At 36.9% G+C, this 27,494-nt stretch overlaps 1 protein-coding gene across 4 annotated transcripts in view; it reads left to right on the top strand.

Moving 5' to 3' along the window:
• Positions 1-27,494, top strand: part of LOC140737806 (mesoderm induction early response protein 3-like) — a 50,274-nt gene that overhangs the window by 855 nt on the left and 21,925 nt on the right. The window contains exons 1-8 of one of the 4 annotated variants that reach the window (XM_073064467.1): positions 698-717; positions 4,097-4,121; positions 4,734-4,796; positions 7,138-7,283; positions 11,120-11,254; positions 11,370-11,490; positions 17,240-17,322; positions 20,858-20,930. In XM_073064467.1, the coding sequence (XP_072920568.1) occupies positions 7,185-7,283; positions 11,120-11,254; positions 11,370-11,490; positions 17,240-17,322; positions 20,858-20,930 (511 nt within the window). In that variant the 5' untranslated portion in view covers positions 698-717; positions 4,097-4,121; positions 4,734-4,796; positions 7,138-7,184. The other 3 variants (XM_073064466.1, XM_073064464.1, XM_073064465.1) reach the window with 3 other exon arrangements.

Here is a 27,494-nt window from a genome sequence, read left to right as displayed (position 1 = left end):
GATAGAATTGCATCAAGCAGAGGAAAGGGGAGTTGATAAAAAGCATGGACAAGGGTTGACCGGGAAAAGGGGTTAGACAGAGAGGGGGCAAAAACAATTCTGGAAGAACAGTGGTTCAAACAAAACCGTGAAGGTGTATGTAAAGAGTCTGAATCAGGTCTTGGAGGAAAGATTGCCAGTATATAGTCGTACAAGGGAAGGGTGGGCAGAAGTCGGTGGGTGATGAGTGGAATGATGGGCTGATGGAACGGGGGTGGGGGGGGGGGTGGATGGGAAAGATGCGATAAATTAAAGGAGAAAAGACCTAGATGGACAGGGTTGTGTGTGTTGCATGAAATTGTTCATACCATACTGTTGGGTTGTAAGTTACCTCAGCTGAATATGAGTTGTTCCAATTTATATTTGGTCTCTCTGTAATGATGTAGAGGGCTAAAGTCGGACATCACAGTGTAGGATTTGGAGGGCGAGTTAAAGTGAAATGCTACTGAAGCTTGATGTGACTGCTGTAAACTGCAGATTTTCCACAAACCATTGTCTCTTCTATGCTTGGATTCTCTAGCGTAGTAGAGGCTATGTTGTGAGCAGTGGATCAAGTTGGAAGAGGTGCAGCTGAACCTCTGTCTCACTTCAGATCTCTAGATTGTGGTGAGCGAGGAAGTGAAAGGACAGATGTTGCAACCCCTTCAAATCAGTTGACCAGCTGTGGTCAAGGAGGGAGTAAGTATAACGAATATTGCCAATAGTGGAAGCTGATAAATTGTGGAAGAGTAAGTTAGGAGAAGTAAGGTGTAAGTAGTAAAGTCAGAGAAGGGGGGAAGGAGTAATGAAGGGATGGAGGGGAAAACAAACCATGAAGAAAAGGTACTGAGGATAGGAAATAGAACTGTAGAAAGGGGAGAAAGAGAAAATGAGGAAGGGGGAAATGATGGGGTCATATTGGATAGAAAATGTAAGACCAGGATAAAGTATCTTTAAACCGCCTGAAAGACAGGGAGAGAATTTCATTTCTTAGTACTAATGACTCAGCCTGCTAGTGGATAGATTTGGAGGAGCTCAAATATCTTGGGACGTTTTTAAGAGGCTCAAAAAAATTAGGAAAATAAGCTGAAGATGAGGACACAGACTCTACCATAGAAGAATTTGAACGTCAGATTAGGAAAATTAAAAGTGAAGGCATTGGTTGTCAAGGATTTAAGTCTATGTCAATGAGTACAGGGAGAATAGCTGAATTGGACTTGGTGTGATTTTTAAGTTTACACGCAAGTGTAGAATGAGTTCTTGAAGAACAGCAAAGAAAGACTTATCTGTGGAGCACTGAAACAGTCATGGTTGTGGATTCCAGAAGTACAGTTAAGGGCTCAACAGCAGATCTTCTGAAGCAAACTGGAGTCAGATAATCTTGTGATGGATCAAATATGGGGCGATAAGTTCATGGGATCAAATCAGATGCCATGCTCATCAATGCTCTACTTTAATCTTGTGGAGCGGGAGATGGAGATGGTGGTGGAGATTGAAAATGATGGCTTGAATCTTACTGGGATCATCTACTAGGAAATGTCAAATAAAAAGCTTACATTTAGAGAATAGATAATTTATGAGAACTTGACCTGCATGTGGTATATGGCATTGTTTTGAATTGTGTTCATGAGAATCAGAATGAAAATGTGGGGGAGATACAGCAAAATTCCTCAAGAAATGGCATAAGAGAAAGTTGGTGATGTCTCTAGAAAAAGGGAGAAGAAGTGAAAGATCTTTGGAGAACCTGAGAGGAGCTGACCAAAAAGGATGTGAAGGGACAGGAACTCCAAAGAAACTGGTAAAGTGGAAATGGAGATGGTCAAAATTCGATCTTTATGGTTAGGGGCCATGTGGAAGTGGGATGAGAGCCTTTGCTGATACATGGGAGAAAAGCAAAACTAACGAGGGAATACAGCAGCTGGATAGCAAATGGCAATAGTCAGTGGCAGGTGATCAGGAGTGAGATGAGAGAACTGGGAATGAGCAAAATTGCTAGAAGAGCATTAGCCTGAGAGATTGAGACAAAAGCTGTTCATCTGTAATGGAAAGAAGAAAATAGCCAAAATACTGAGTAAGTCAGAAGACAAACTTAATGTTCCATGGAAATGGCATTTCATTGAACTGGAGACACCAGCAGGAAAAAGTTAGTAATCAACCAGCAGGTAATTTTATAAGTGTAAGACTCTTGGCAGTGTGGCGGATCAGAGGGATCTTGGGGTCCGAGTCCATAGGATGCTCAAAGCAGCTGCGCAAGTTGACTCTGTGGTTAAGAATATGGTGTATTGGCCTTCATCAATTGTGGAATTGAATTTAGGAGCCGAGAGGTAATCTTGCAGCTATATAGGACCCTGGTCAAACCCCATTTGAAGTACTGTGCTCAGTTCTGGTCACCTCAAATTATAGAAAGGGTGCAGAGCAGATTTAAAAGAATGTTGCCTGAATTGGGGAGCATGCCTTATGAGAATAGGTTGAGTGAACTTGGCCTTTTCTTCTTGGAGCGACGGAGGATGAGAGGTGACCTGATAGAGGTGTACAAGATGATGAGAGGTATTGATCGTGTGGATAGTCAGAGGCTTTTTCCCAGAGCTGAAATGGTTGCCATAAGAGGACACAGGTTTAAGGTGATGGGGAGTAGGCACAGAGGAGGTATCAGGGTAAGTTTTTAACTCAGAATGGTGAGTGCGTGGAATGGGCTGCTGGCAACGATGGTGGAGGTGGATACAATAGGGTTTTTTAAGAGGCTTTTAGATAGGTACATGGAGCTTAGTAAAATAGAGGGCTATAGGTAAGCCTAGTAATTTCTAAGGTAGGGATATGTTCGGTTCAACTTTGTGGACTGAAGTGCCTGTATTGTGCTGTAGGTTTTCTATGTTTATATGTTTCTATGCAAAATTTACTAAAAATTAAAAACAAAATACTGCAAATGACAGGTCAGGTAGCATTGGTGAGAGAAGGGAAAAGCAATCTGTTTAATTTTGTTGATGTCTCATTTCTGGTCCTCTATCCAGAGGTGACTGCCTGATTTGCTCAGTAGTTCCAGCATTTGCTTTTGCTTCAGATTTTCAGCATTTAGAGTATTTTACTTTGGAAACACAAATTTCAACTAAATTGTAAGCAGGGAAATGTTGTACTTTCTTCTGCAAAGATGTGTCAATTTAAAAGCTGGTAGGGGATGATAATTTAAAACCAAAGCTAAGCAGAGATTTTTTAATCAGAAATCCCTTAGTTATTCTGGAGTGCTAGGTGCTTTTGTCTAATGGCTACAGAGGAAAAAGAATATATCAGGACATATTCAACTCTGATCAACAAATGATGAGAATAAAATTCTGGTTAGATTTCTGCCAGACTGTTTCCTTCATGACCTGCACCAAATCTACCAAACCAGTTCAAGGATTGAAGAATTTAATCCAAATTGATTCTCCATGATTCCTTTTAATATAACGATTGAGAGTGGAAGAAATTATAAAATGTCAATGGCAAGGGAGAAACAGAAATTATTCCAAAAGAATGGATGGAGATTACATAGCTGTTATAGAGAAAACAGTTTTAATAGAGAAATATGTTGAGGTGTGCTCCACATGCAAAATAGAGCATGGTGATGATTGGAATTTATTGTTAAGACATTTTCAAAGCTTTGTGTACCTGGTTTTTGAAGAGGAATTTTATTAATTTACATCAATGCAATTGGTAAATGGTTCTATTAGATCTTCAAAGTAACTTCTAGTTATTTTAAATCAGATTGTATTCCTTATTATTGGTGTTAACAATTTTTTTTGCTGCTGTAATGAAATGAGAAAGCCATTACTATAAATATTTTTAGTGAATATACATATTTTCAAGCTGTGTTCCAAAACACTACATAATTGCATGGGTTATGAACATGTTTTGTTTGCAGATGTGCAAGTAAGTTTGAGTAGAAACTTGAGCAGAAGAGTACTTCTGCAAAGTAGCATCCCTTTTGCCCAATCCCCAAGATGTGAATAGAAAGCTTTGGCCCCGGTGTTCAGTGTGCGATGTATTTTATGCACAAGATGTGAATATTATGTTAATCCTTGCATTTTGAAATATTTTGTTTTAGGCTTCCTATGGAAGTTCGAGTCCAGGTATGTGCTGATCTACTTTACTTTTGAGTGTGACCCTTTGTAGTCTAATTTTTAAGATTCGTTTTAAAGAAAAAAATGTATAATATTAGTGGCTCCACCCTGCAGTTAACATAAGCATGCAACACAAATATATGTATTTAAAGAGGATGCATTTAATCATTTAAATGATCTTCTTTTTGGTATGGTGTTTTTTGAGTGGTAATTTTTATTCTATTTGTAGATGTCCTTTGCAACAACTAGAACAAATAGATTTCATCAAATTATTCAACTTTTATTAACCTACTTTTTGTTGTATGATGAATTCTGGAAAACATGCAGTCCTTGCTTTAACATTTGAAACTTCATTTTAATCCATAAACTCGCAGGCATTTTGTTACCTTACATTAATTCAGTTGATGTCAAACTGTCTTAAAATCTAACATAATTACAACCCAAATATTGGGTTAAGTGTTAGAACAAAAGTGTTAATATTTAAAATCTGAAATTATGGTATAACAATGGCGACCTCTCTTTCAGGCAAAGAAACTTAAGTATTTTATTAAATTTCTTGGCTGTGGCATTTAATCAGCATATATACTGATGATTGTCTCTTACAAATCTGAAACATTTAAGATACTGTTCAACGAATGAGAGAGGAACCAGAAGACATGCTAAGTTAATTCACAAGAAGTTGAGGCAAGTGATGCTCTTGTTAGGTTTATTATGAGATTATTTAATTTGAATTATTAATTTCACTTCATAGTGCCTGAGGATACACTGGAGATTATGGTAATAGGTTTGTCACTATTGCTCAAGCTTTTATCACTGGTTAGGATACAAGTTTTTCAGTTTTGAATTGCATCTGCTAATACTTTGGTGCATATCCATTTGAGTTAATGTGGGTATTTTTATTGGAATAAATTGAGCATAATATAGTGTTAGGTACGGTTATTTTCCTCTTTTTATGTTAACTAATATAAATCAAAAGCAAAATGCTATAGTGCTAACAGTGAAATTTGTTAAAATAATGTCAGCCAACAGAAGTCTGTTGATCAACACCTTGGCGCTATAACGGTGTGTCCACATATCTCTCATTTCAAAAGTAGTTTCTATTAAATATTCAAAGAATTTGTACTGTTCTGCTTAAAAGTAGAGAAAGTGTATGTATAAATGGAAATTCAGTTTTTGTGCAAAGATGTAAATTTATTGTAGATTTTTGGCTTGGAATCTATATACAAACTTGTGTATAGATTTTTTTTAATGTGTATATTCAAATTTGATTAGAATGCTTTCCTGGGTAAAAACACTTCCGATCATGTGCTACCTAATGAGCCCGGTTACATGTTTCCTAAGCTTGAAATGGATTTCAGTCATACAAAAGTCATGGAATCTTGTTTTTGGGTTTTCCTGCCAAATATTTACTTTGCAGCTATGTTGTCATTAGTGGGACATATGTCTTTCTATTTTGGCTGATTTTAGAAATCTTTACGTTGCTAGCATGCACGCACATTTGGGATAATAGACACAGGAAAGAAAATTGAAACTTGCTCATTATGTGAAATATCCTGTTATTACCAAATCTCCATCTCTGTCCTGGTGCTGAATCAGCTTCAAAGGTGGTGATATTCAGGTTGACAGTAGATTAAGATTTCTCCTCCTTTTTGAGTGGCTAAATATACTCTTGTAAACTAAACATGCATTTATGAAAAAGGGTTATCGCGTTATTTTTGACCAAAACTCTTTGTTTTGAGCTGCTAATCGAAGTGTACAGGGGAATTATTTCCTTCCATAATTTATGACTTTTACTGACTTGAACCCCTGGGGGAGGTGGAATAGGTTTGCTATCTTAATTCTCTTTTTGTTGTTTCTTGGAATGTGCTGGTCAGCTTCATAGAAAGCATAATTTATCCCATGCTCCGGTTTTGGAGTTTTCAGCTTTTGAAACTAGTTCATATTTTCATTTTATTTCAAGGTTATCTACTATCTTTCAAACTTTCTAAAATGCATCTACTTCATTGTTGAAATTACTTTTCATTTTTGTGCTGTGATCATCCTCTCATCTTTGTATATGGTAACTAACAATGCAGGTTTTTTTAGCGGAGAAAGCTAATCTGACCGTCATTTTTCTATTTTTTTTTTGATTGTGGGATCTCCTGTACAGGAAATATGGATGATTGTGGAATTACAGCTTCTGGTGAGAAATGAAAAGCCATTTGTTTGGAAGTCATAAGTTCTGAAGGAATTGTCAACTGAAAACTGGTTTAATATTTCAGATTTCTTGCACTTCCATTTGCTAATGTCATTTCAAGATCCCATAATTGATGCTCCTCTACTTGGGATGAATGTATTTTAAATGTTTAAATGTACTTCATTTTGTGACTTGTATTTAGTGATACCAATAGAAATTAAAACTCGTGAACCAGATTAGACTGCAGTTATTAGACTTAGCGCTATGTTTGGTATTAACTGATGAAAGTCTCAATACACTGTTTTATGAAAATGGCAGTGAGCTACCAAAAACAAATGATTTGATTTTTTTAGTTGCTCAGTACAATGCTCTCGTTTTCTGGCAAAAAGCTGGTCCAATGGAGAAGGGGTTCTTGGGATCATGCAGTCATACGCTGTCAGAGCCATTTAGTCTGTTGTGTTGTAGCAGTGACTAGGAACCATTGTGAGACTTATCAAGCTCTGTTGCTGGTGCTTTTTTCATTATCCTCCCATTCAACAACTTAATTTGGCTGCTTTTAATGTTTGTTTATGATCTGTCCTATGTTTTATTTAAATTACTTTGAATTGAATTGAGTACTTTGTAGAGGAATTCTGATTTTGAATCTTCGTATTAAATAACCAAATCTTTTGAATTAGCCAATTTAGTCTTGGACAAAAGAAATCCTATCTGGAGTCATCTAAATCAAATCATTTAAACTTATACTGATACCTAGTATAAGCAGTTTGTGAAGTGATTGATTTGCCAGAACACAATATAAGATATATCACAGATTTAGTATACACTCATTTCATTGTTTTTACTTTATAGTTGGCTCATTATCGTCTGAGGATCATGATTTCGACCCTACAGCAGAAATGCTAGTGCATGATTACGATGATGAGCGAACACTTGAAGAAGAGGAAATGTTAGAGGGAGGGAAGAATTTCACATCAGAAATTGAAGATTTGGAAAGGGTATCTATTTTTTTAAACAGTAAATAACTTGACATTTGAATTGTTTGAAACTGAAATGGTGCTGCTTTGTCACAAAATTCATCAATAGTCTTTATAGAGTAAAAATAATGTAAAGATTTGTAATGTAGGACTATCTTCCATGATCATGAATTATTACTCTGTTTAAGAATAGCTGGTGGTAGGGTTCATAAATGGAGTTTTTAAAGTAACATGTTTCTTTCACCTTGCACTAAAAAATTGTAACATGCTAGAATAGAAGAGGAAAAGCTAAGTCAACGTATTCTGTACAGAGTGTATACCCATTAAAGAAAAATGTTTTCCTATTCTTGTCTGTATACATCAAAAGGGACATTACCAGGAATTTTTATGTATTAATGGGATGTGACTATGGCATTTATTTTCTATCCTTATGAATTGAATGCTTTGATAAGAGAGCTGGTAATGTTGGTGCTGTGTCTGAATTTGCTTTTTCTAGTCTAGGTAAGAACAGCTGATATCCATGGTCATAATTACTACTGTTATTGGATAAAATATATATTTTTAGCAGATACAAACCAATGTTGTTATGGAACTTTTTCTTTTAACCTTTCTACTAGACGGTGGGAATATTAGCCATATAAATGGAGTCTGTATGCACTCTTGAAAGCAGGGAAAAAATATCAAAGCCAGTCAAACTATGTTGATTTTTTCCAATGTATTGCTGGAAGTTCAAGCTTTTGGCTAAGAGGTTTGGCCCAAGCCTTCAGTTTAATCTTTTGGGCAATGTGAAATTACATGGATTATGAACAGGGAATTAGGAAAAAGGGAAAACCAAATTGACTTTTTATGTTAATTTCAATGTTCAAAGTGAAAAAATAAGTCATTCAACAAACTGTAAACATGAGATTCTGTAGATGCTGGAAATCCAGAGCAACACACACAACATGGTAGAGGAACTAAGCAGGTCAGGGAGCATCTATGGAAGTGAATAAACATTTGAAGTTTCAGGACTGATGAAGGCTCTTGGCCCAAAATGTCAACTATATATTCCCTTCCATGGATGCTGCCTGACCTGCTATATTCCTCCAGCATTTTGTGTGAGTTGCAGTTGGTTCTCAACAATGACAATAACTAAATTTAAAATTTCTGTCAAATATGAGAACTAAACTTCGGGCAAGTTTTATCCTGTAAAATCTGAGATTATTGCATTAAAATTCTATCTAAAAATATGCATGAAGCCAAATACCCTGGAGTACTTCTCATGAGATAGATACTGTGTGCAGTTGGCTAGAGAATTTCATTCCATAACAGTCTTTTTGCTTCATTGTCTGTCATGTCCATGTATAACCATCAAACCAGAGGTCCAAACTTTATGTGAGAAATGTAGAAAAATGTTTGGGGGCAGCATTAAATTTGCTTAAAAATGAGATGCAATATTAGTGAACTTGTGATATAGTACTAGTTGTATTCTAAACAGCAAAAGCAGCTTGGAATATAGAAAACGTAAGTGATTGCACAATTAACAGATAAAATCAAAGCTCTGTAATCCTGTCTCACATCATGAATGCAAGAAATAACAGGAAGAGGAGGCTCCGAAAGGTCCCCATCCTTGCTGTTAGTGAGACCCAGCATGAATAGCAGAAACAATAATGATGCATTTGCAGTCATCTTCAATGGAATGTTCTGAGTAGAGCCCCCAAATTAGCTTTCCCCTAAGAATTTGGCATCATAGATAATCGGTTTTCAGCCATTTTGATTCACTTAGGAGAAAAAAAGGCTGAGATCCCTGGATACAGTAAAGGCTCTGGAACTAACTAGCATCCCAGATACAGAACTGAAATATGGATTCCAGGATTAACTTGCCTTTAGCAAGCTTTTTAAGCATAGTTATGATATTAACATCTAATTTAGAATGCATAAAATTGTTGAGATGCACCCTGTCAAAGAAATGCAGAAGAAATACAATTCTGATAATTACCAGCAAAGACAAAAGTTGTTATCAACAAAGTTAGCAAGCGATGCTACGTGCCAATAATTTACTCTTTAATGTTCATTTTGGGTTTTGCCTGAAGTTCCTAGCTCCAGCCTTGCTACATCCATGATTCAAACATGGACCCAAGCGATGGATATGATGTGACTGACTACTCATAACTTAGACACTGTATTTGACTATCATTAAGATTCCTAGTAATACTAAAGTCAAGAGATTTTAAAGGGATATCTCACCATTAGTCAAGAGTTCTACCTTGCATAGAATATGATGGTTGTGTATGTGTTTTTAATGAGGTCAGTTTCCTAGTGCAATCACTGGGGCTGAGTACTATCAGCTGCTTCATCAGTGACCTTTGTGAGTGAGGAATGAGGCAGTTTGCTAATGATTGCACCGTGTTCAATTCCATTTGCAGTCATCACTAATCATGCCTGCATGCCGTGACATCTGAATGTTGTTCAGGCATATGCTGATGAGAGACAATTCAATTTGTTAGCCAATAAAAATCTACCCAAAATGTTCAGTGACATTTTTTTTCTAGTCCCCTGCCCTCCAAGTTTGGTGTGGCTACAAGAGTGAGCAAATAACAAGAGTGGGCATCCTGAGCAAATAACTTGCTTCCTGACTCCCCAGAGCCTTTCGTTCACAAACAATTCAATCCAGGACCAACTGGCCTGCTTGGGTGCCACACTGTCCACCAACTGACTCACCTCCTACCGTACTCTCCTTATACACAGGTGTTGCCCCAAGGTTTCGGTGTGAATCACTGACAATGTAAGCAAATTTCTTAAGCTATTTACAGCAATATTTTCCCCAAACTTTTGTACCACCACGGAAGGTGGGGGAAACAGACACGCAGGAACATTTCCACTAACAAGTTTTCCTTTAAGTCCTGTGCTATCTGATCTTAAAAGTACTTTACAGATCCTTCAGTGCTGAGTCTAAATCTGGCTGTTCCTTACCCAATATTATGTGCAGTATCTTCTACAAAAAGATTGGAGAGCTTTATGAAGGATATTTGGGGGTAAGAGGAGCCAGCTTATTACCTTCCTGTCAGTGATATTCACATCTTGATATAAAACTTATATTTTTTTTAAAAATCACCAGGCCTAGTAAGAATAGCAATTATGCTGCATCTATCAGAATTATATGGGATGCACTTTTATGTGCCTTTCCGATTACTCTTTTCAGGCAGAACTCATATGCAGTTCAGGACAATGGCTATTTTTCCACAGCCATTTCTTCATCATTTTTAAATGTTATGAAATCTGTTCTCCATCAATCTTTAAAGAAATTATCTGTCCTTTATCACATTGAAGCTTAAATATCCCCTTAACTGAAGTGCAGTCAAAATGCTATATTTTACTTTACATCTAGTCATTAGTTGCTTGGTTCACTGCTTAGTTTTCCAACAAAAGATGCATGCTTGTTTTGAAGAACCTCCTGAAATATATTCCCTAAGTATGTGCAAGGTCTGATTTGAATCCTTCATACTGGATCACCTATTTTCAATTATTATGAAATTATTGCCTTAACAATTCATCTTTATTGCCAAGCGACTGTTTTATGTCCTTTGTTTTTGATTTTTGTTCCAAACTTATGTTTATTTTTGTCTTGCACTTAAAATTACATTCCAAACTCTCTGTCTGCATGTGGGAATGATAGAAGTACTTTTGGATGGAAATGCAGATTAGATCTTGCGATTTTCATTTCTGAAAACTAGTTTGTATTATTAAATCTAGTTTGCTTGGAATTTACTAAATTATTTTAAAAATAGTTAATAAAATGTGAATGATACTGATAATTCTAAATTGTTAGGGATTCCTTATCTGTCATTGAACAGTGAATAAATAATTTTGTTTAACAGGAGAGCAACATGCCACTTGATGATTTGCTGGTACTCTATGGATATGATCCTCCTGTTCCGGTGTTAGAAAATGAAAATCCAGGGAGTTCTCCAAGTGAACTTGCTGATGAATTACCTGACATGACTCTTGATAAGGCAAGCTTTATAATTTCCATCTCTTTTTTGCAATGTATACATGTATGCCTGAAGAATGTTTTTTAATGTGTACGCTGGATTTTGTCCAATATATTTTCTTATCTGGATTTAACAGGAGGAGATAGCAAAAGACTTACTTTCAGGTGATGATGAAGAAACACAGTCTTCTGCTGATGACTTGACTCCATCTGTAACTTCTCATGAAACAACTGATTTATTTCCCCGACATTTAAGATGTAAGTTATGGGTTAAAAACAAAAGTATCATCAAAAACTTTGGGTCTCCAGTTACATTCACAGGTTGTACAATTAGCAACTTAAAAAAAACATGGAGCTGACTTACATGTTATTAGATCAGTGCATCACAAATAGTTCAATACTTGCAGCTCATCTTTGTTTCAAAACCAGCACATGTATATTAGCAGATATGTTTTTGAATCATGTAACTGTACTTGATCTCATTCAGCACCATTACTGTCATCTGTAAAATGGGATTACTGACAAGTCATCTTGTAGATTATAATACAAAATAATGCTTAATAAGTAGTTTTCAATATTTTTATTGGAGGTAGAAATTCTGTGTTGGGGAAGGACTTTTTTTTTTTGTTTATATACTCGGATTTTTACCATTAACTGGACAGAGCTTCCAAAATCATCTGATGCTTAATTCATAACCTTGGCTGTGTACTCCGTACTGACTGGATTGGTATTTCATAATGCAGCTTTCCTGAAGGCCTCTCTCATGGCATTTGGTGAATGAATATGCTTAATGTGTGATATGTTGTTAGATCGTACAAGACCCATCACTACAATAAATATATCTGTTGACAAAGCATTTATCTTCCTTGTTTGGGTGGTATTGCATGTGAAGTTCACAGAAAAATATTCCAACCCAGATGTCAGTTTCTTGTACATGAAAGTATTTTTTTTAAAAGCTGCAGTGTTTTTTTGAAGTATGCATTACAATCTTGTTTTTGCTATAAATGTGAAAACCAAGAACAGTGTGTACAGTTCCTTGACATAATGGGCTATAATTGAGATACTTTTTTAAAGAATGCAATGAAGTATTTTATGTGAAAGTACTTTGAACTTCATCTTTTTTCTAAACAGACTTTGCCTAATTACAGACATATTTTGTACCTCAAAGTGATTTTGTTAAATTTCATAAGCCTAGGGATAGTAACTACATTAAAAAAAAAACATTTGGCGATCTAGTCTCTTCCATATTCAGCTGAACTATTGGTGGATGTGTGGGACCATGTACAAATATTGTCATTTCAGTGACTATTATAAAGACCATTATTGTTTCACTTGTGTATATATTTACCTGATTTTGGGAATTTTGTCCCCAAGAATGAATTGTAGGTTTATCATGGGGAAAAGCAAACAATTATTTGCATGGCTTTATAGTTATTGCCAAGCTCAAGATGGTGTCAACGTAGGGAAATCTTTACTTTCAGCAATCATTTTAAACAAAATGACTCTTTGCATGTTTCTTGGTAAAAAGTACGATAATGGGCATACTGATCATCGTTCTCTCGGAGTAAGTCAACTTTTAAAGTGTAATAGCATTTTTCTAACACAATTTTCTTTCTTCATTCATTTTAGAGCTTCTTTCCTTGTCTCATGCATTGTAACATTTCCCCTTTGTAGCATGTAAACGCTTGGCACTATTTTCTCACTTGGTTGAGTTCTGTGTTCTCTTGTTTTCCAGCTTGGATTATTGATCTTCAAGCAAGTTGTCTGCTGGTTTTACACATTACACAAAATGTATTGACGACTTCGTTGTGGCAGATGGCCACTTCAGTTTGTTGAAATTATGCTTGAAGCACAACCTGGCATTGTGCGCTATATGCTTGGAAGTCTCCTCCTGTACCAGACGGGAGAGTCTGCAAATCTCCAAGAAAAGCGTCCATTGCAGGAGTCAGGTCTGGGAGCCAGGTAAGTTGGCCCCCACCATAAGCCTGCTCCACAGGTGCCAAGAAATATGGTTCCTCCTAAGGTCACCACTCCTGCTGTGGCTCAACTTATTGGCGCTGCCTTGTATGAGGAGTCAATCCAATGTAGTGCCAAGCAAACTTGATGCCAGGATGTCACTTCTTTTACTCTTGCACCATTCTATTCCCACCAAACCTTTCCCCGCACCACCCCTTTCCATCTTTCACTATTGCCACTCTTTTCTCCCCTCTCCCTCAAACTTGCCACAACAACTTTTCTTTTGAAGGGAAGATGTAGGAAACTCCTTCCGGAATGTGCAGCAGTTGGTCAGCCATCATTCATTATTTGCGCTGAATCCTGTTTGAGAACACAAACTGCTGTTGACAAATTCTCCAGTGATGGCAAGAATTTTCCTTTACAAACAACAGGAACTGTGGATATTTGATTGTGTTGCTGTCCAAAAACAAAGTAATTGGTTCTTCAATTTATTGTGCTAAGATGAGGTCCAGAGACCCAAACGATACAGATTCCTGTTCTTATCCAAGGATTACTTCATTCGAAGATGAATCAGATGATATTTGGAAGAGTTACATCCATATTTGAGCACTACCTAAATCAGACTTAACGTCTTTTGTCCTTAACATATCCAAGTTAGTCCATTTCAACCCCTGGCATGAGAGTGGGTGAAGAATTTTTAGTTGGTACTTCCACATTTTATTCTTGCATTCTCCTTAATCTTTATCTTTGAAGGCATCTGTGACAGTATTATCACTATTACTACACTGTGTTTGTACTTGCTCAGCTGCTGATAGAGTCAAGAAAAAAACCTTTTCTCCATGATGAAAAGAAGGTTGTTGAATACATCTTTGTACCTGATGCTATTTCTGCATCTATCCTTTGTGGGCTCTTTTGAAGCTTGGCTGATGTTTTGTTTCAATGTGATTGATTACACACAGGAAGCCTCTGAGATTTTGCATTCAAAGAAATGATATTAAAGTGCAATGTTCATTTTAGCCTTACGACACCATCTAAGGTGACAGCTTCTCTGTGACCCAACAACACTAAGATTTATCTACATTTGAATTATTGACTTGTCAGAACTGCTTATCACATCAGAGCATTAACCCCATCCAGAAAGCCCTGGCTTCAGAATTCTGGGGTTTCTCATGACTTGGAACCAAAGTCATAAACATGACACTGTTTGAATTCAAGAAATGTTTGTATGCATGTGGTTTTATTTTATTACAGAACAACGGGGATATTTTAGCTACTCATCTTTCTACCTTGAACTTTTTGTGATCAATTGGAGTTGTCGGTATTCCCCTCCTCTAAACAGAAAAATGCTGGAAAGAGAAAGAAATAAGTAAGACAACATCTTTGGAAAGAAAATTAGTTTAACTTGCTGTTAACTCCAAGCTTAGAAAAGCCCTCTCCATCTATACTTCATTGTAAATTCCCATTTTCTGTACCAAGTTTTATAGTGGATACTGTCTTTTCCTTAGGTGTGTGGGATGTCAGCTTTGTTTTCTGGATATGTTCAACATATTTTTAATATTGGTCTATTGCTGTTTCTTTTTTGAGATTGATGTAGTTAAGATATTCTCTACTTATCTCTGGACCAATTTCAGGATTCTTCATTTGGAAATATAACCAGATGCTGTCTTGCGTTTTGAGGTCAAGATTGTGAAATTGTGTCTTGTCTTACATTTCTGCTTTTGGCCTCCAGTTCCAACCTCTTGGCCTATTAATTGTTGCATTCTTGACAAATAAGAATATCTGTATATATGGTGCATGATTCTGTGATATTTCAAAGATTGCTTTTTCTTGCACCCATTCAGTAAGACTTATTTCTAGAGTGCTGGTGGTTTTTGAGTACTGATCTTGTGTCTATGCCAATTCATTTTGTTGATGGTGACATTCAGTCACTTGAGGCAACTGTAATTTTATTTACTTGTTCAAGAAATGATATGGTTACTACTTTGGTTCTCAAATGGAAAGTCTTGGTCATTTGAGATCTTTCCGGTCTTTGTTGCGTTAACACTTGACAAACTTCAATTTATTTCATTTTTTTGCACGTTTAAAATATATTTTGATTGATACCCACTTTATTTTGTAAATTCTAATTGTCCAAGTTTTTCTTTCTCATTGAATATTATATCAAAAATAATTTATTGTATTCTTTTTGGAACCTGGCTTTGAATAAAGCGCTCCAAATAATTTACTCAAGGAAAATAAGACCTCAGTAAATTTCATACTATTTCTTAATGATTTTGAAATATGAACAATTATGGCCAACTGTTATTCTTTCAATTCACTAACTGATGAGAGCAGTTCGTGTTCAGTTGTAGAAGACCTTTCTTTTTAACGTTCTTCAGAACTATATATTTAATGCATTGGATGGATATATTTATATTTTTGTTTTCAATTTAAGATAGCAAAGAGCATTTGACTTTCTTGCCCACAATACTGTTTCTTCAAGTAGTCTTTGTCACCAAGATTTGTATCTTAACATTGTGCTTGTCCAGACGGATATAAAAGACATCCAGTTTATAAGTCTGACCTGATGTATAAAAATGCAGAGTTAGCATTTACAAATCTCATTTCAATCCCTATAGCTTCTCCAGCTACTACATCATTTGAGCAAAGCTTTATTCTTAGTTAGTACTGACTTAGTACTTAGTTAATTGTTAGTACTGACATCTGTTTAATAAATTGAGTATCCATTTAGGTGAATGTCCCACTGGGTAGCTGTTTTTAAATGTAATGTAGTTATACCACTTGTCCTTTTTATACATTAACTGCATCAATTAATGTTAATTTTACTGATAGAAAAAGTTGATTTGTTAAAGAACTGTTGGTAAGTTTTTCTTCCATTTTGTCTTTATTGAGTCAGCGAATCTGTTTCAACAAAATTGTGTTAGTATATTATATATTTAATTGGTTAATTAGAGATTGGCGAAGAAAAGTAGCTACCAGAGTACTTTTTGGTGCTCAGAAAAAAAATGGACCTGCGTAGCTTTTGATTTTCTTTGTACTTTGCAACTCCCAAAAAAAAGACGACTTCTGGTTGCTTTTGTTGGACTTTAATTACAGAATAGTAGTAAGTAGAATTTTTAGCTATGTAGTTGAGCAAGTAATGTCTAAGGGGTTACATTTTCTCCTAGGGGCAGTGGTGTCTTCAATTTCATGGGAGGGATGTGAGAAGGTGAAGTAAATATCCAATTCAGAGGCTATTAGGCATGAGCATTTTAAGTAACATCTTAACCCCAGCAGTTGTGTACTTGATGACTTAACAATGTTTTGATATCTAATCAGTAAATTGAGGGAAGAGTTTGTAATTGTTTTATTTAACCTTTGGGCCAATACTTTTAACCGAATTTTCAATGTTTTTAGTGTGATTAAATAAAATCTTAGCTCTTCAGGAATATGCTGAATACCTATGGAAATTTAAATAATCGTCTTTTGTAGGGCAGTATCTGAGAGCTTCATGTTGAGTTAATGCAGAAATTTACATCAGTGCCTAGGATTTCCTTTGACATATATGTAGCTGCCTTTTGGTCAAGCTAAATCAATTTCACATGATAGGTCATTTAAAATCTATTATCTAAATCAAAACCTTACAGGGGTGTTTACCATTATAAAAACACTGATATAAACAGCATATGTAAGTTTTATTGTACACTTTCACTGAGAGGACTTGAAAGTGTAATCGTGATAACTTTTCACAGGTTGTTTTCATTGTAGACATGATCATAAGTTATAGCAATGGTATTCTTGACTGAAGATTTGGGACTGAGATGCATGCACTCTGCTCTCTTGAATAACACTTGACACAAAACCTTTTCGTTATGAGGACATATTTCATTTAAGATATAGAGGGTGTAATACATAGCATCAAAACATATTCAGAGGATGAGTTCTGAATATTGTGGAAAATCTGTAATCGAGAAGGAAAACTGATGTTCTTGATTAAGAATGACATTTCTCATATTAGAAGCGCAAAACAGATTCTTAGCCTTTCTGTGACGTTTGCTTTTGCCTTTTACAGCAAGCACTGCCTTTGATGGTGATAAAGAATCTGAAGATGAAGAAGGACAAGATGATTGTGTTCCTTCTGAAGATTTGAAAAAGGTAATTAAAACTTAATGTAAGATATTTAAATTTTGCACTTTGAATTTATGTTCTTCAGAATATTTGTTTTGTTTGTCCCTTTGGTTTTTGAAGGCAAGTTAAAATTGCAGAATTATCTACCCCAGTACCCACAGTAAAGCTCCAGCTGCATTTCTGACTCTGCATAAAAGTTCCTCAGGGTCATTAAGTTCTCAAGAAGTTAACCCAGATTGCCTCAGTGTGAAATTAATCCAGATTTGAAACACTAATGATACATAGTGCCATAAGGCACTATCCATTAAATAGTGCCTTATGAAGGGATAACATCTTTAATGAACAGAACAAAACATGTAGTTACTGTTGCTATTTTAAAAGTGTTTTAAAAATAGTGGGTTCCAGTTAATTGGGCCTTCGGTTAGTCAGGGCAGCCACTTATTTGGGACAACTCTTCAAGAACAGAAAATAATGGATAAAAGTAGCCAGGATTTCCTTTGTTTATTTGGAACACTGGGTTGTTTAATTGGGGCAGGGGACTGTTCAAAAAATAGTTATTTTAGTCAGTGATAGTTGGTGAGAAATCAGTAGCAAGGCAATTATGTGTTGTTTTGCTCACTGCGGTTTCAAGCATTCAGGCTTTGAGATGCCAGAGATGGCCAGGAGTGAAAATGAGACAATTTTACTACTTCAACAAATTGGGAACTATGAAGAATTTAACATTGTCACTATCATCTAAAATACAATAAAAATGAAGATTTGGAGAATGCAATGTTGATAGCATTATATGATGACAGTCCATTATCTGCACTAGGTGTCTGCATTGATTTTGTTCACGGTCAATCAAAAAAACACTGGGTGAATTCCTCAGGCAAAACTATAAACAACTAGTGTTTTATAGTAGTGTAGTTGTACTGTTAGTGTTCTGATATGTTCTGTATTTCATTTAAATACATAATTTGTTAATCAGTTAAATGGTAGTATGTTTTCAATACATTTTAACTATTTCCATGAAACTTCGGCTAATTCTGGCAGCCACTTAATTGAGTCAAAATGTACTGGTCCTGCTGTGTCTGAATTAACTAGAATTCACAGTATATATTGGAGAATTTGAGCAGATTTGTTAGTCAGTCTTCTACAATTTGGAGAGCCCCTATAAATAAATGTAATTTATTTTCCCCAAAGGTTTCTATACCATTTCTGAATCCTTTTCCACTCAACAAAATTTAAAGTTGAACAATACATGCAGTTTCCCTATTGATGTAGAAGTAATAACTCAAAAGTTTGTTTGATTTCTTCTTTCTCCTCTTCTAAATGCAATAATACATATTCAGACAAAGTACCTTGGCAGCTGATGGTCATTTTACATCTTTTTCCAAGTCGTACAGCTGCTTGACTAGTATTTTTGAATCATGGTTAACTTATCTGATTTATTTTGATCTCACTTCATAATTCATTGAGGAGATAGAATTAAATTATAAGTGCGTGGAAATAGTGGCTCATGTTTTTTTTCCTCTCTGGTCTGCATCAGTGTATTCCACTCTATACAATTCCAACTTCTGCTTTAGTGAGTCCAGACTCATGCTGTGTAATTATTTTGTTCAAGTCAAGAAACAGAGTTAATTTTCTCAAAGGGGCTGAATTTAATTCATATAGCACCTGTTATATCATCAGGGCATCTAATAAGTTGCTTTGATCTTATACTGGCTTTGAAATTAATCTGATTTTAAGATTTACTTCAGGGTAGAAATATATTCCTTAATGGATTGATTGAGTTTTGTGGGTTACTGGAAATTTGGGTAGAGTGGTGGAGGGTAGTTAACTCTGTGAAGTCAAGTTCTGGTAGGACATGGAATAAATGGCAGGGCCTTGGGAACATGGATGTACAGAAAGATTTTAGGGTGGAAATCCATAGCTCTCTGGGAAAACTTGACCACGTGTATGGAAAGGAGAGTAAAAAAGGCATTTGGTATACTTGCTTTCAAAGGCGGAGGCATTGACTATAAGAGTTGGGACATCACATTTCAGCTGCAGAAAACATTTGTTAAATGGCACTAACAGTATGGTATACCGTTCTGGTTACCTCATGACAGGAAGGAGCAATAAAGAGAAGGCAGAAGGTGTTTACTAGGATGTTGTGAGCAATAGAGGGCTGTAGTTATAAGGAGAGATTGGATATGTCAGGTTTATTCTCACTGAGTGAGTAGTGACCTTAGAAGTTTATAAAATTATGAGGGGAATAGGTTGTTATTTCCCAGGATAGTGGAATCTGGAACAAGAGAACACAGTTTAAGGTGAAAGTGGAGAAATTTCAGATTCAGTTTATTGTCATTTATAAACCACAAATACAATGCAGTTAAAAAATGAGACAACATTCTCCGGAATTATATCACGAAAAAGCACAAAACAGACCACACAAGAAAAACTACATAACGTTTGGTAATCCCCAGTCCAGAGTCCGGAGAGGTTGCTGCGTATCGATATCGCGCTACCGTCTTAGCACGTTCCCCAGAAAGGAGCTACAAACCCATCAGACAAACCTAAAGCTACAAGACATACACAAAACCACATAGTTACATATAGTTATAGTTAACATATAGTTTTAACAGTGCAGACAATACCGAAATCTGATAAAGAGCAGTCCATGCACGGTTTAAAAGAAAGTCTCAAAGTCCCGACAGCCCATCATCTCACGCAGATGGCAGAAGGAAGAAAAACTCTTCCTGCCATGAACCTCCAGTGCTGCAGCTTGCCGATACAGCACTCTGGGAGCTCCGACCACAGCCAACAGTCCATCTGAAAACTTCAAGCCTCCGACCAGCCCTCTGACACCGAGCACCATCTCTGCCGAGTGCTTCGACCCCGGCACCGGCCGCCAAGCAACAGGCAAAGCCGAGGATTCGGGGCCTTCCTCCCGGAGATTTTTCCGATCGCACAGTAGCAGCGGCAGCGAAACAGGCATCTCAAAAGTTCCACCAGATGTTCCTCCGTGCTTCACACGTTCGTCTCCATCAAATCAGGATTGTACACTGCCCCTACTTACAGATAACAGATATTCATTCCTGGAGTGGTCACTGCGCGCTGTGTTGCGCCGCCAAATTTAAAGGCGATCTGAGGGTTAAATGGATAGGAAAGGAGGGATATGGGCATAATGTGGCCAAATGAGATTAGTTCAGACAGACATCACAGTTGACATGGATATGCCATTTCTGATAGAAAATAATTGTTGTGTTTAAACTCAGCTTCATGTAATGTTCAAGATCTATACTCCCCAGATTTAAGATTTCTTCAGAGTGGTTCAAGAAGGTAGCTTACCATTAGGGGAAATAACAGATGGCAATTGTATGCTAGTCTTGCTCATGATGTCCTGCGCTCTGAATCAATAAAAAAATCACAGCAGAGGATAATATGTTGAATTATAAATATTTATCATCAATGCTGAAGGTACCTGGTGTTACAGTGTATCAATAAATTATATCAAATTAGAATGTTTAATTGCTATGCTGCTTTCTGGATAGTAAATGTTTTAACTGGATAATGATATTGGATTCTTCTTGTTTAGGAAATAATGGTGGGTTCAGAGTATCAAGCTGAAATTCCATCAACTCTTTGTAAATATAAAGATGGAGATAAAGGTGAGGAATATCTTTTATGGATTATAATAAAATATTCAGGGGGATCAAATGACTTTTCTCCAGGTGATCCCTAATAAATTAGTATATTTTTCTATAATCGCTATGATTTTGAATCCAAGGAGCTGCATGAATTAAATGCGTTGGGATAATGTCAGCTTTGAGAATCTACAGATACAATTGGCAGGGTTGGTTTGGATTTTGAAAGAAAAGTCATAGTCACAGAGTACTACAACACAGAAATAGGGCTTTCAGCCCATCTAGTCCATGGCCTTCCACCTTGTCCTATTTACCTGCACTACCTCCATACCTCGCCCATCCACGTACCTATTCAAAATTCACTTCAGTGTTACAGTTGGACTTGTGTCTACAATGTATACTGGAGGTTATTTCCACATGCACCATCATCTGGGTAAAGAAGTTCACCTTTAGCTTCCCCTTAAATATTTCACCTTTTGCCCAAAATCAATGACCTCTAGCTATAGTCTCCTCCAGACTGAGAGGAAAAAGCTGTACTCCCATAATTTAGTATTCATTTATATGATCTCCCCTCATTTTCCTGTGCTTCAGTGAATTAACCTTTCCCTATAACTCAGGTCCTCAAGTCTTGGCAGCATCTTTGTTAATTTTCTCTGCATTCTTTCAACTTCAATGATATCTTTTCTGTGACCAGAACTGTACTCAATACTCCAGATTTGGCCTCAACAACGTCTGATACAACTTTAACATAATATTCCATGATCTAATTTATGAAAGCCAGTGTGCTGAAAGCTCTTTTTGTAACCCTGTCTACTTGTGATGCCACTTTCACGGTATTGCAGATCTGTATCCCAGATCCCTTTGTTCTATGACACAGTTCAGTGCCCTGTCATGTACTGTGTAAGTCTTAACCTAGTTGGTCTTTCCAAAGTGCAATTCCTTACCCTTGAATGCATTAAATTCTTTCAGCCATTTTCCCCAGCTAGTCCAGATCACTTTGCAAGCTTTGGTAGCCTTTCTTGCTGTCCACTACACTCCCACTCTTGGTGTCACCTACAGTTTTGCTGATCCTGTTTACATTATCATCTAAGTCATTCATATAGATAGTAAACTACAATGGAAACAGCTTCAATCCTGGCAGCACACAGCCATGTGCCTCCAGTCAGAGAGACAGCTGTCTACTGCCACTCCTGGCTACTCCGGCTAAGCCAACATTGAATCCAATTCACTCGGATGAGATGGCGGCGCAGCCAGATGCAGTGGCCTCTGAGGGCCAACCAAAGGTGATATTGTCTTTGTTAAAATAATTGTTTTATGTTTGCAAGACCTTTCTGCATCCTAAGAACTTAGTACTGCAGAGATTGTTGGCAGTGAAACTGAAGGAGCTGAACTTGGTGCGGATCATGCTGTTGCCTGGATCAGAGAGGTGTCGGAGTGGGTGCTCGAAGAAGTTGTATGGTCTTAGTTGTTTTTCTTGTGATCACTTGACCCTGATGGACATTGATCATCTGGAAGGCTGCAAGTCCAGTTCTCTGGTTTATTGGCAAACTGCAGGGGGGCTGCGTGGCCCCAGCTGAAGCAAGGACTAGGCCTCAAGCTGCAGTGTTGCCTGTTTGCAGCCGCTCAGAAGAGAGGCATCAGAGCCAGTGTGCTCCACTGGAGTGCTGGAGGCGAGATAGTGTGTCATTGCTACCCTCCAATGTTCACTTGGCAGAAAACAAGATGTATTGTGTTCAACTGCAGACTGCTGCAACACTCATAGACTCAGGGACTTGGACTGTATTTTATGTGACTGTATTTCACTGCTGTCTTATATGTGCTATGTATGCTGTGTTATCCTTGGGTTCTTTTTCACCACCTTCAGCATTGCACATTGTGCTCTTGGTGTGATCTTTGCAGGGTGCCCACTCCTGGGGAGAGTAGCAACAGTACTGAATTTCCTCCGTTTGGAGACAGTTTTTCTTTCTGTGGACTGATGAACACTCAGGTCTTTAGAAATGCTTTTGTAGCCTTTTCTGGCTTCATGCATGTCTACACTCCTCCTCCTAAGGTCCTCTGAAAGTTATTCAAGGCATGGTGTACGTAAACAGATCTTTCTTGAGAAGAGTAGACTATGTCAATGACCTGACTTTGACTTTTTTATAGGGCAGGGCACCTCTACAACCCACACCTCCATCTCATCTTGTGAATTGGAACATCTGACTCCAAATAGCTTTTATAGAAGGCATTACCCCAGAGGTTCACATACATTTTTGAACCTAGACTGTGTTTGTTTTAATGGTACTGATGAGAAAAAGTACAATTGCCTGTGTGTTATTATTTTAGGCAAATTGTGCTTGTCTGTTATTGTGACTTAGATGAAAATCAAACCACATTTTATGAGTAATTAATGCAGAAAACCAGGAAATTGCAAAGGGTTCACAAACTTTTTCATGCAACTGTAAATAGTTAAGATAGCTTAAATACAGTACATTGATTTTATGCCCATAAAGTGACACTAGGCTATAGATAAGGTGACTAACAGGAAATAATAAAGTTGTGGTGTTAGTGGGACTCGCTACTCACTACTCTTTTGCCTCGGTTTAGTAGTCTCTGTGCCAGTCTCCCAAGTAAATATAGATACAAAACATCCATTTAAGATCTTCCCCATTTTTTTCGGCTCCATGCATAGATGACCACACTGATATTCAAGTGGACCAATTTTGTCCCTTGCTATCCTTTTGCTCTTTAATATACCTTTAGAAGCCCTTGGGATTCTCTATCACGTTGTCTGTCAGAGCAACCTCATATCCTCTTTTTGCCCTTCTGAACTTTCCTTTTAGTGTTCTCTTGCATTCCTCAAGCACTGCTTTTGATTCTGATTGCCTATATCTGATATGCGCTTCCTTTTTCTTTGCTAGAGCCTCAATGACTTGATAACCAAGGTTATCTCCGCCTGTAAGCCTTGCCTTTATTCGAACAGAGGAACATAATAGATTCTTACTCCTAATATTTCACTTGTATGCCCTGTCACTTACTAAACATATCTTTGCTGGAAAGCAACCTATCCCATCCATGTCTGCTAGATCCCTTCTAATGCCAGCAAAATGGGCCTTTATCAAATTTAGAATTTTACCCTTGGGACTAGTCATATTCTGCATAATTATCTTGAAACTAATGAAATTATGATTGCTTGATCCCAACTATTCTCCAATAAACCACAAGATATTTGTCACCTATCCTTTGTCATTCCCTAAGAGAAGTTACTGTATCATGCTCTCTCTAGTTGGGGCTTCTACACATTTGACAAGCTCTCTCCCATCCAGTCCTTTTACAGTGTGGGCCTCCCAGCCAATATGTTAAAAATTACAATCACCAACTATCACAACCATATTTCCTGCAGCTTTGTTATCTCTACAGATTTGCCCCTTTGAAAGACTGTGGAAGATCTATCATACAGTTCCATTAATGTGGTCATTTGTTTTTTATTTCTCAGTTCTACGCATATTGTCGTAGTAGACAAACTGTCCAATATGTTCTCTTGAGCAATGCTGTGATATTCTCCCTCATGAGTAATGCCATATACATCTGTTAGTTTTACATGGAAGAATAGATAAATGGGTTGTATTGACTGTGGTGTATTTAGACTTCGGTTTACACTGAAGAGGATACTAATCAGAATTTGACCATATGAAATTAGGGCAAATACAGATTGTAATGGTCTGGTTTCCATAACTAAGGAAGGATAAGGCTGTGATAGACTTACTGTAGCAAAGATTTGGCCAAACGCTAGGTTCTTGAAGTGGCAGGTTACCTTGAGATGACTGGGTCTATATTTCCTACAGTTTAGAGGAAAGAGTGATGAGTCTCATTCAGCATGCCAGGTTATATGACTGGATGATGTACCCTGTTGGGATGTTTAGAATCAGTATTTGTTATCTAAATTTGGTCATTCAGGATGGAAATGAAAAGAATTTCTTTATTTAAAAAAAACTAGAAGATATTTACAGTCATCCAACGGAATTGCTGAATATTGGAGGTGGAGTGCAACAGATTTATGTTCTTTATGGGAATCAAAGAACAAAGAGGTAGTGCAGGAAATTGATGCCAAGCTAAAAGATTGACCATGATCTGATTAAACTGTAAAACAGATGGCTGCTATTTTTAATATTTCCAAAGCAAGAGACTTCCTAATTTCTTCAGAGCTCGATGTCCACTCCGCCCACTTTCACTGTGACCACCACTTTTAGTTTGGCTTGGTCAACTTTTGTTGCAGACTCTCAGGTCCAGAAGATTTGCCCGCTTTCTGGTCCCTTTATTACTTCATAGCCTTACTAGTTGTTTTTAACTTCCTCATTTATTGGGCCATTGATTCACTGCTATGTATGGAAGCAAAAGCATAAAATATTCGGTGTGATAGCCCAGATTTTAACTTACTCTAAATATCCCCTAAGTAAATCTCTCCAACATTTAACTTCATTAAAACTCAAAGAAATATGTTTGTTATATTTTTGCCAGTTCATTCTCATGGCCAGTTTTACCTTTCTCATCAGTTTTCTCATCATTGCATTTTAAAAATCTGCACAAAGCTCAGGGAAATTACTCAACTTACAATAATATGAGCTCAGTCTTTTAATTTATTATTCCGTTTTCTTAGCTTTGGGCAAAACACTTTCCCCGTGGATTTTTTTTCCAGATATTTTTATATGTAACACCTTGTGACTTAATGTATGTAATCGGTTTTAAGACTATATTTGAATGTCATTGTTAATGTGAAATTAAGAGATTCATGATCAATTTTCTTTTTAATTTCAGAAGATCTGAGATATTTCTTCAAATTTAAAAACTGCTCTCACTAATGTTTTTTTGTTGTTCCTTATTTTTCCATGTAGTTGATTCTATTTTCTGATTGTCGGAGCCTAGAGAAGTCTTGACAATTGTGGTTATGCCATTCCTATTTTTTCAATCCACAATTGCTCAAAGAGCCAGTTGATATGCCTTATTCAACTTCAAAACTTGTCCTTTTGAAATCATAATAATTATCTGTGATCTCTGTCTTGCTATGGAAGCATCTTACAATGACTGAAACTGACTTTAATCTTGAGCTTTTAGCATTTTTCTGTGTTTGAACAATTTTTCTTGATGCATTTTAATAGTAAAAGTCTCAGTCCATTGCAGACACAATCTTTTTAACCTTCTCTGTCAGTACACTGCTCTGTAAGCTTATGATTACTTCTGTTCTACATGTCCTTGATCTTCCACAGTATAACTCCATTCTTAGTTCTGCCAATGTCATTTCCCTTTCTTGAACTCTTCTCTAACTATGTAGAGATATTCTTAATCCTGGCACCATATGGGTGATGCATAACCTTTAAATACTTTTGATAGTTGTTGATTGCAATTTCTTACCCATTAACTCTCCTTCAGCATTTCCTGTTCTGCTCTCTTGAAAAATCCTTTTGAAGATGAGGATGTCATATGTGGTTTTTTTCATTTGTCATGCAAAAAGAAAAAATTTATTGCTTGCTGGTAAAGTTATTAGATGAAGTTCCTGCAACACTGCATTCTCATTCTCATTTTTGAATGAAATGCAGTCATATATCCTCCCTCCCCATCTTTGACCACTGATCAAATTTACCTATTGTTACTTAACGAAGCAAGTGTGATTGCTTCCGGGATCAAGTGCAATTATAACTATTCCCTTTCCTGATTTATGCCAATGTTCAAAGCTCCAACTCGGTTCACTGCTGATGTAATTGTTTGAAACCTCGCTGGTCTCAACTTAAAGCAGTTATAATACATAATCTGGTCTGCCATCTGTAACAAGTTTTTTGTTTCTAGGATTTCAATTATTTATTTTTTAAATTAGTTTAAACACTAAAAATTTATTATAGCTGTATTAAGACATTAGATTTTGTTATGTGTTTAGTCATGGAGTCAAGAATACTGTAGGACAGAAGCAGGTCCTTCACCCCACTCAGTCCAGACTGACTCAGTATCCTGCCTCATCCCATCTACCTATATTTGGTCCATATTCCTTCAAACCTCTCTCTTCCAGCTTCTCAAGTATTACAATTGATCTTGCATCTACCACTTACACCACGACCACAAGAGATAGGAGCAGAATTCGGTTATTTGGCGCATCGATTCTGCTCCACCATTTCATCATGACTGATGCATTTTCCTTCTCAATGCCATTTTCCTGCCTTCTCCCTGTAAACTTCCACGCCCCGACTATTCAAAAACATATCAACTTCACCTTAAATACCTGGCCATATGATCCTCCCTCATTTTTCTGTATTCGAGCATAAGCCCAGAGCCATGGAACGCTCCTTATACGATAACCATTTCATTCTCGGAATCATTTTTGTGAACCACCTCTGAATGCTCTCCAAATCAGCATATCCTTTCTTTGAAAGAATCCTCTTAAATAAGAATCTACTAATTCTTGAAAGATCATTACCAATGCCTTCATAATTTCCCCTGCTACCTCTTTCAGAACCCTAGGGTGTAGTTTGTCTGGTCCAGGTGACTTACCTACCTTTCTAAGCACCTTCTTCCCAGTAATAGCAATTACACTCATTTCTGCTCCCTGACATTCTCATACTT

This window comes from Hemitrygon akajei, chromosome 13 (assembly GCF_048418815.1).
Source record: "Hemitrygon akajei chromosome 13, sHemAka1.3, whole genome shotgun sequence".
In the NCBI taxonomy this organism is placed as follows: domain Eukaryota; kingdom Metazoa; phylum Chordata; class Chondrichthyes; order Myliobatiformes; family Dasyatidae; genus Hemitrygon; species Hemitrygon akajei.
The sequence above is the reverse complement of the archived record's forward strand: the minus strand, read 5'-3'. Positions and strand labels throughout refer to the sequence as shown.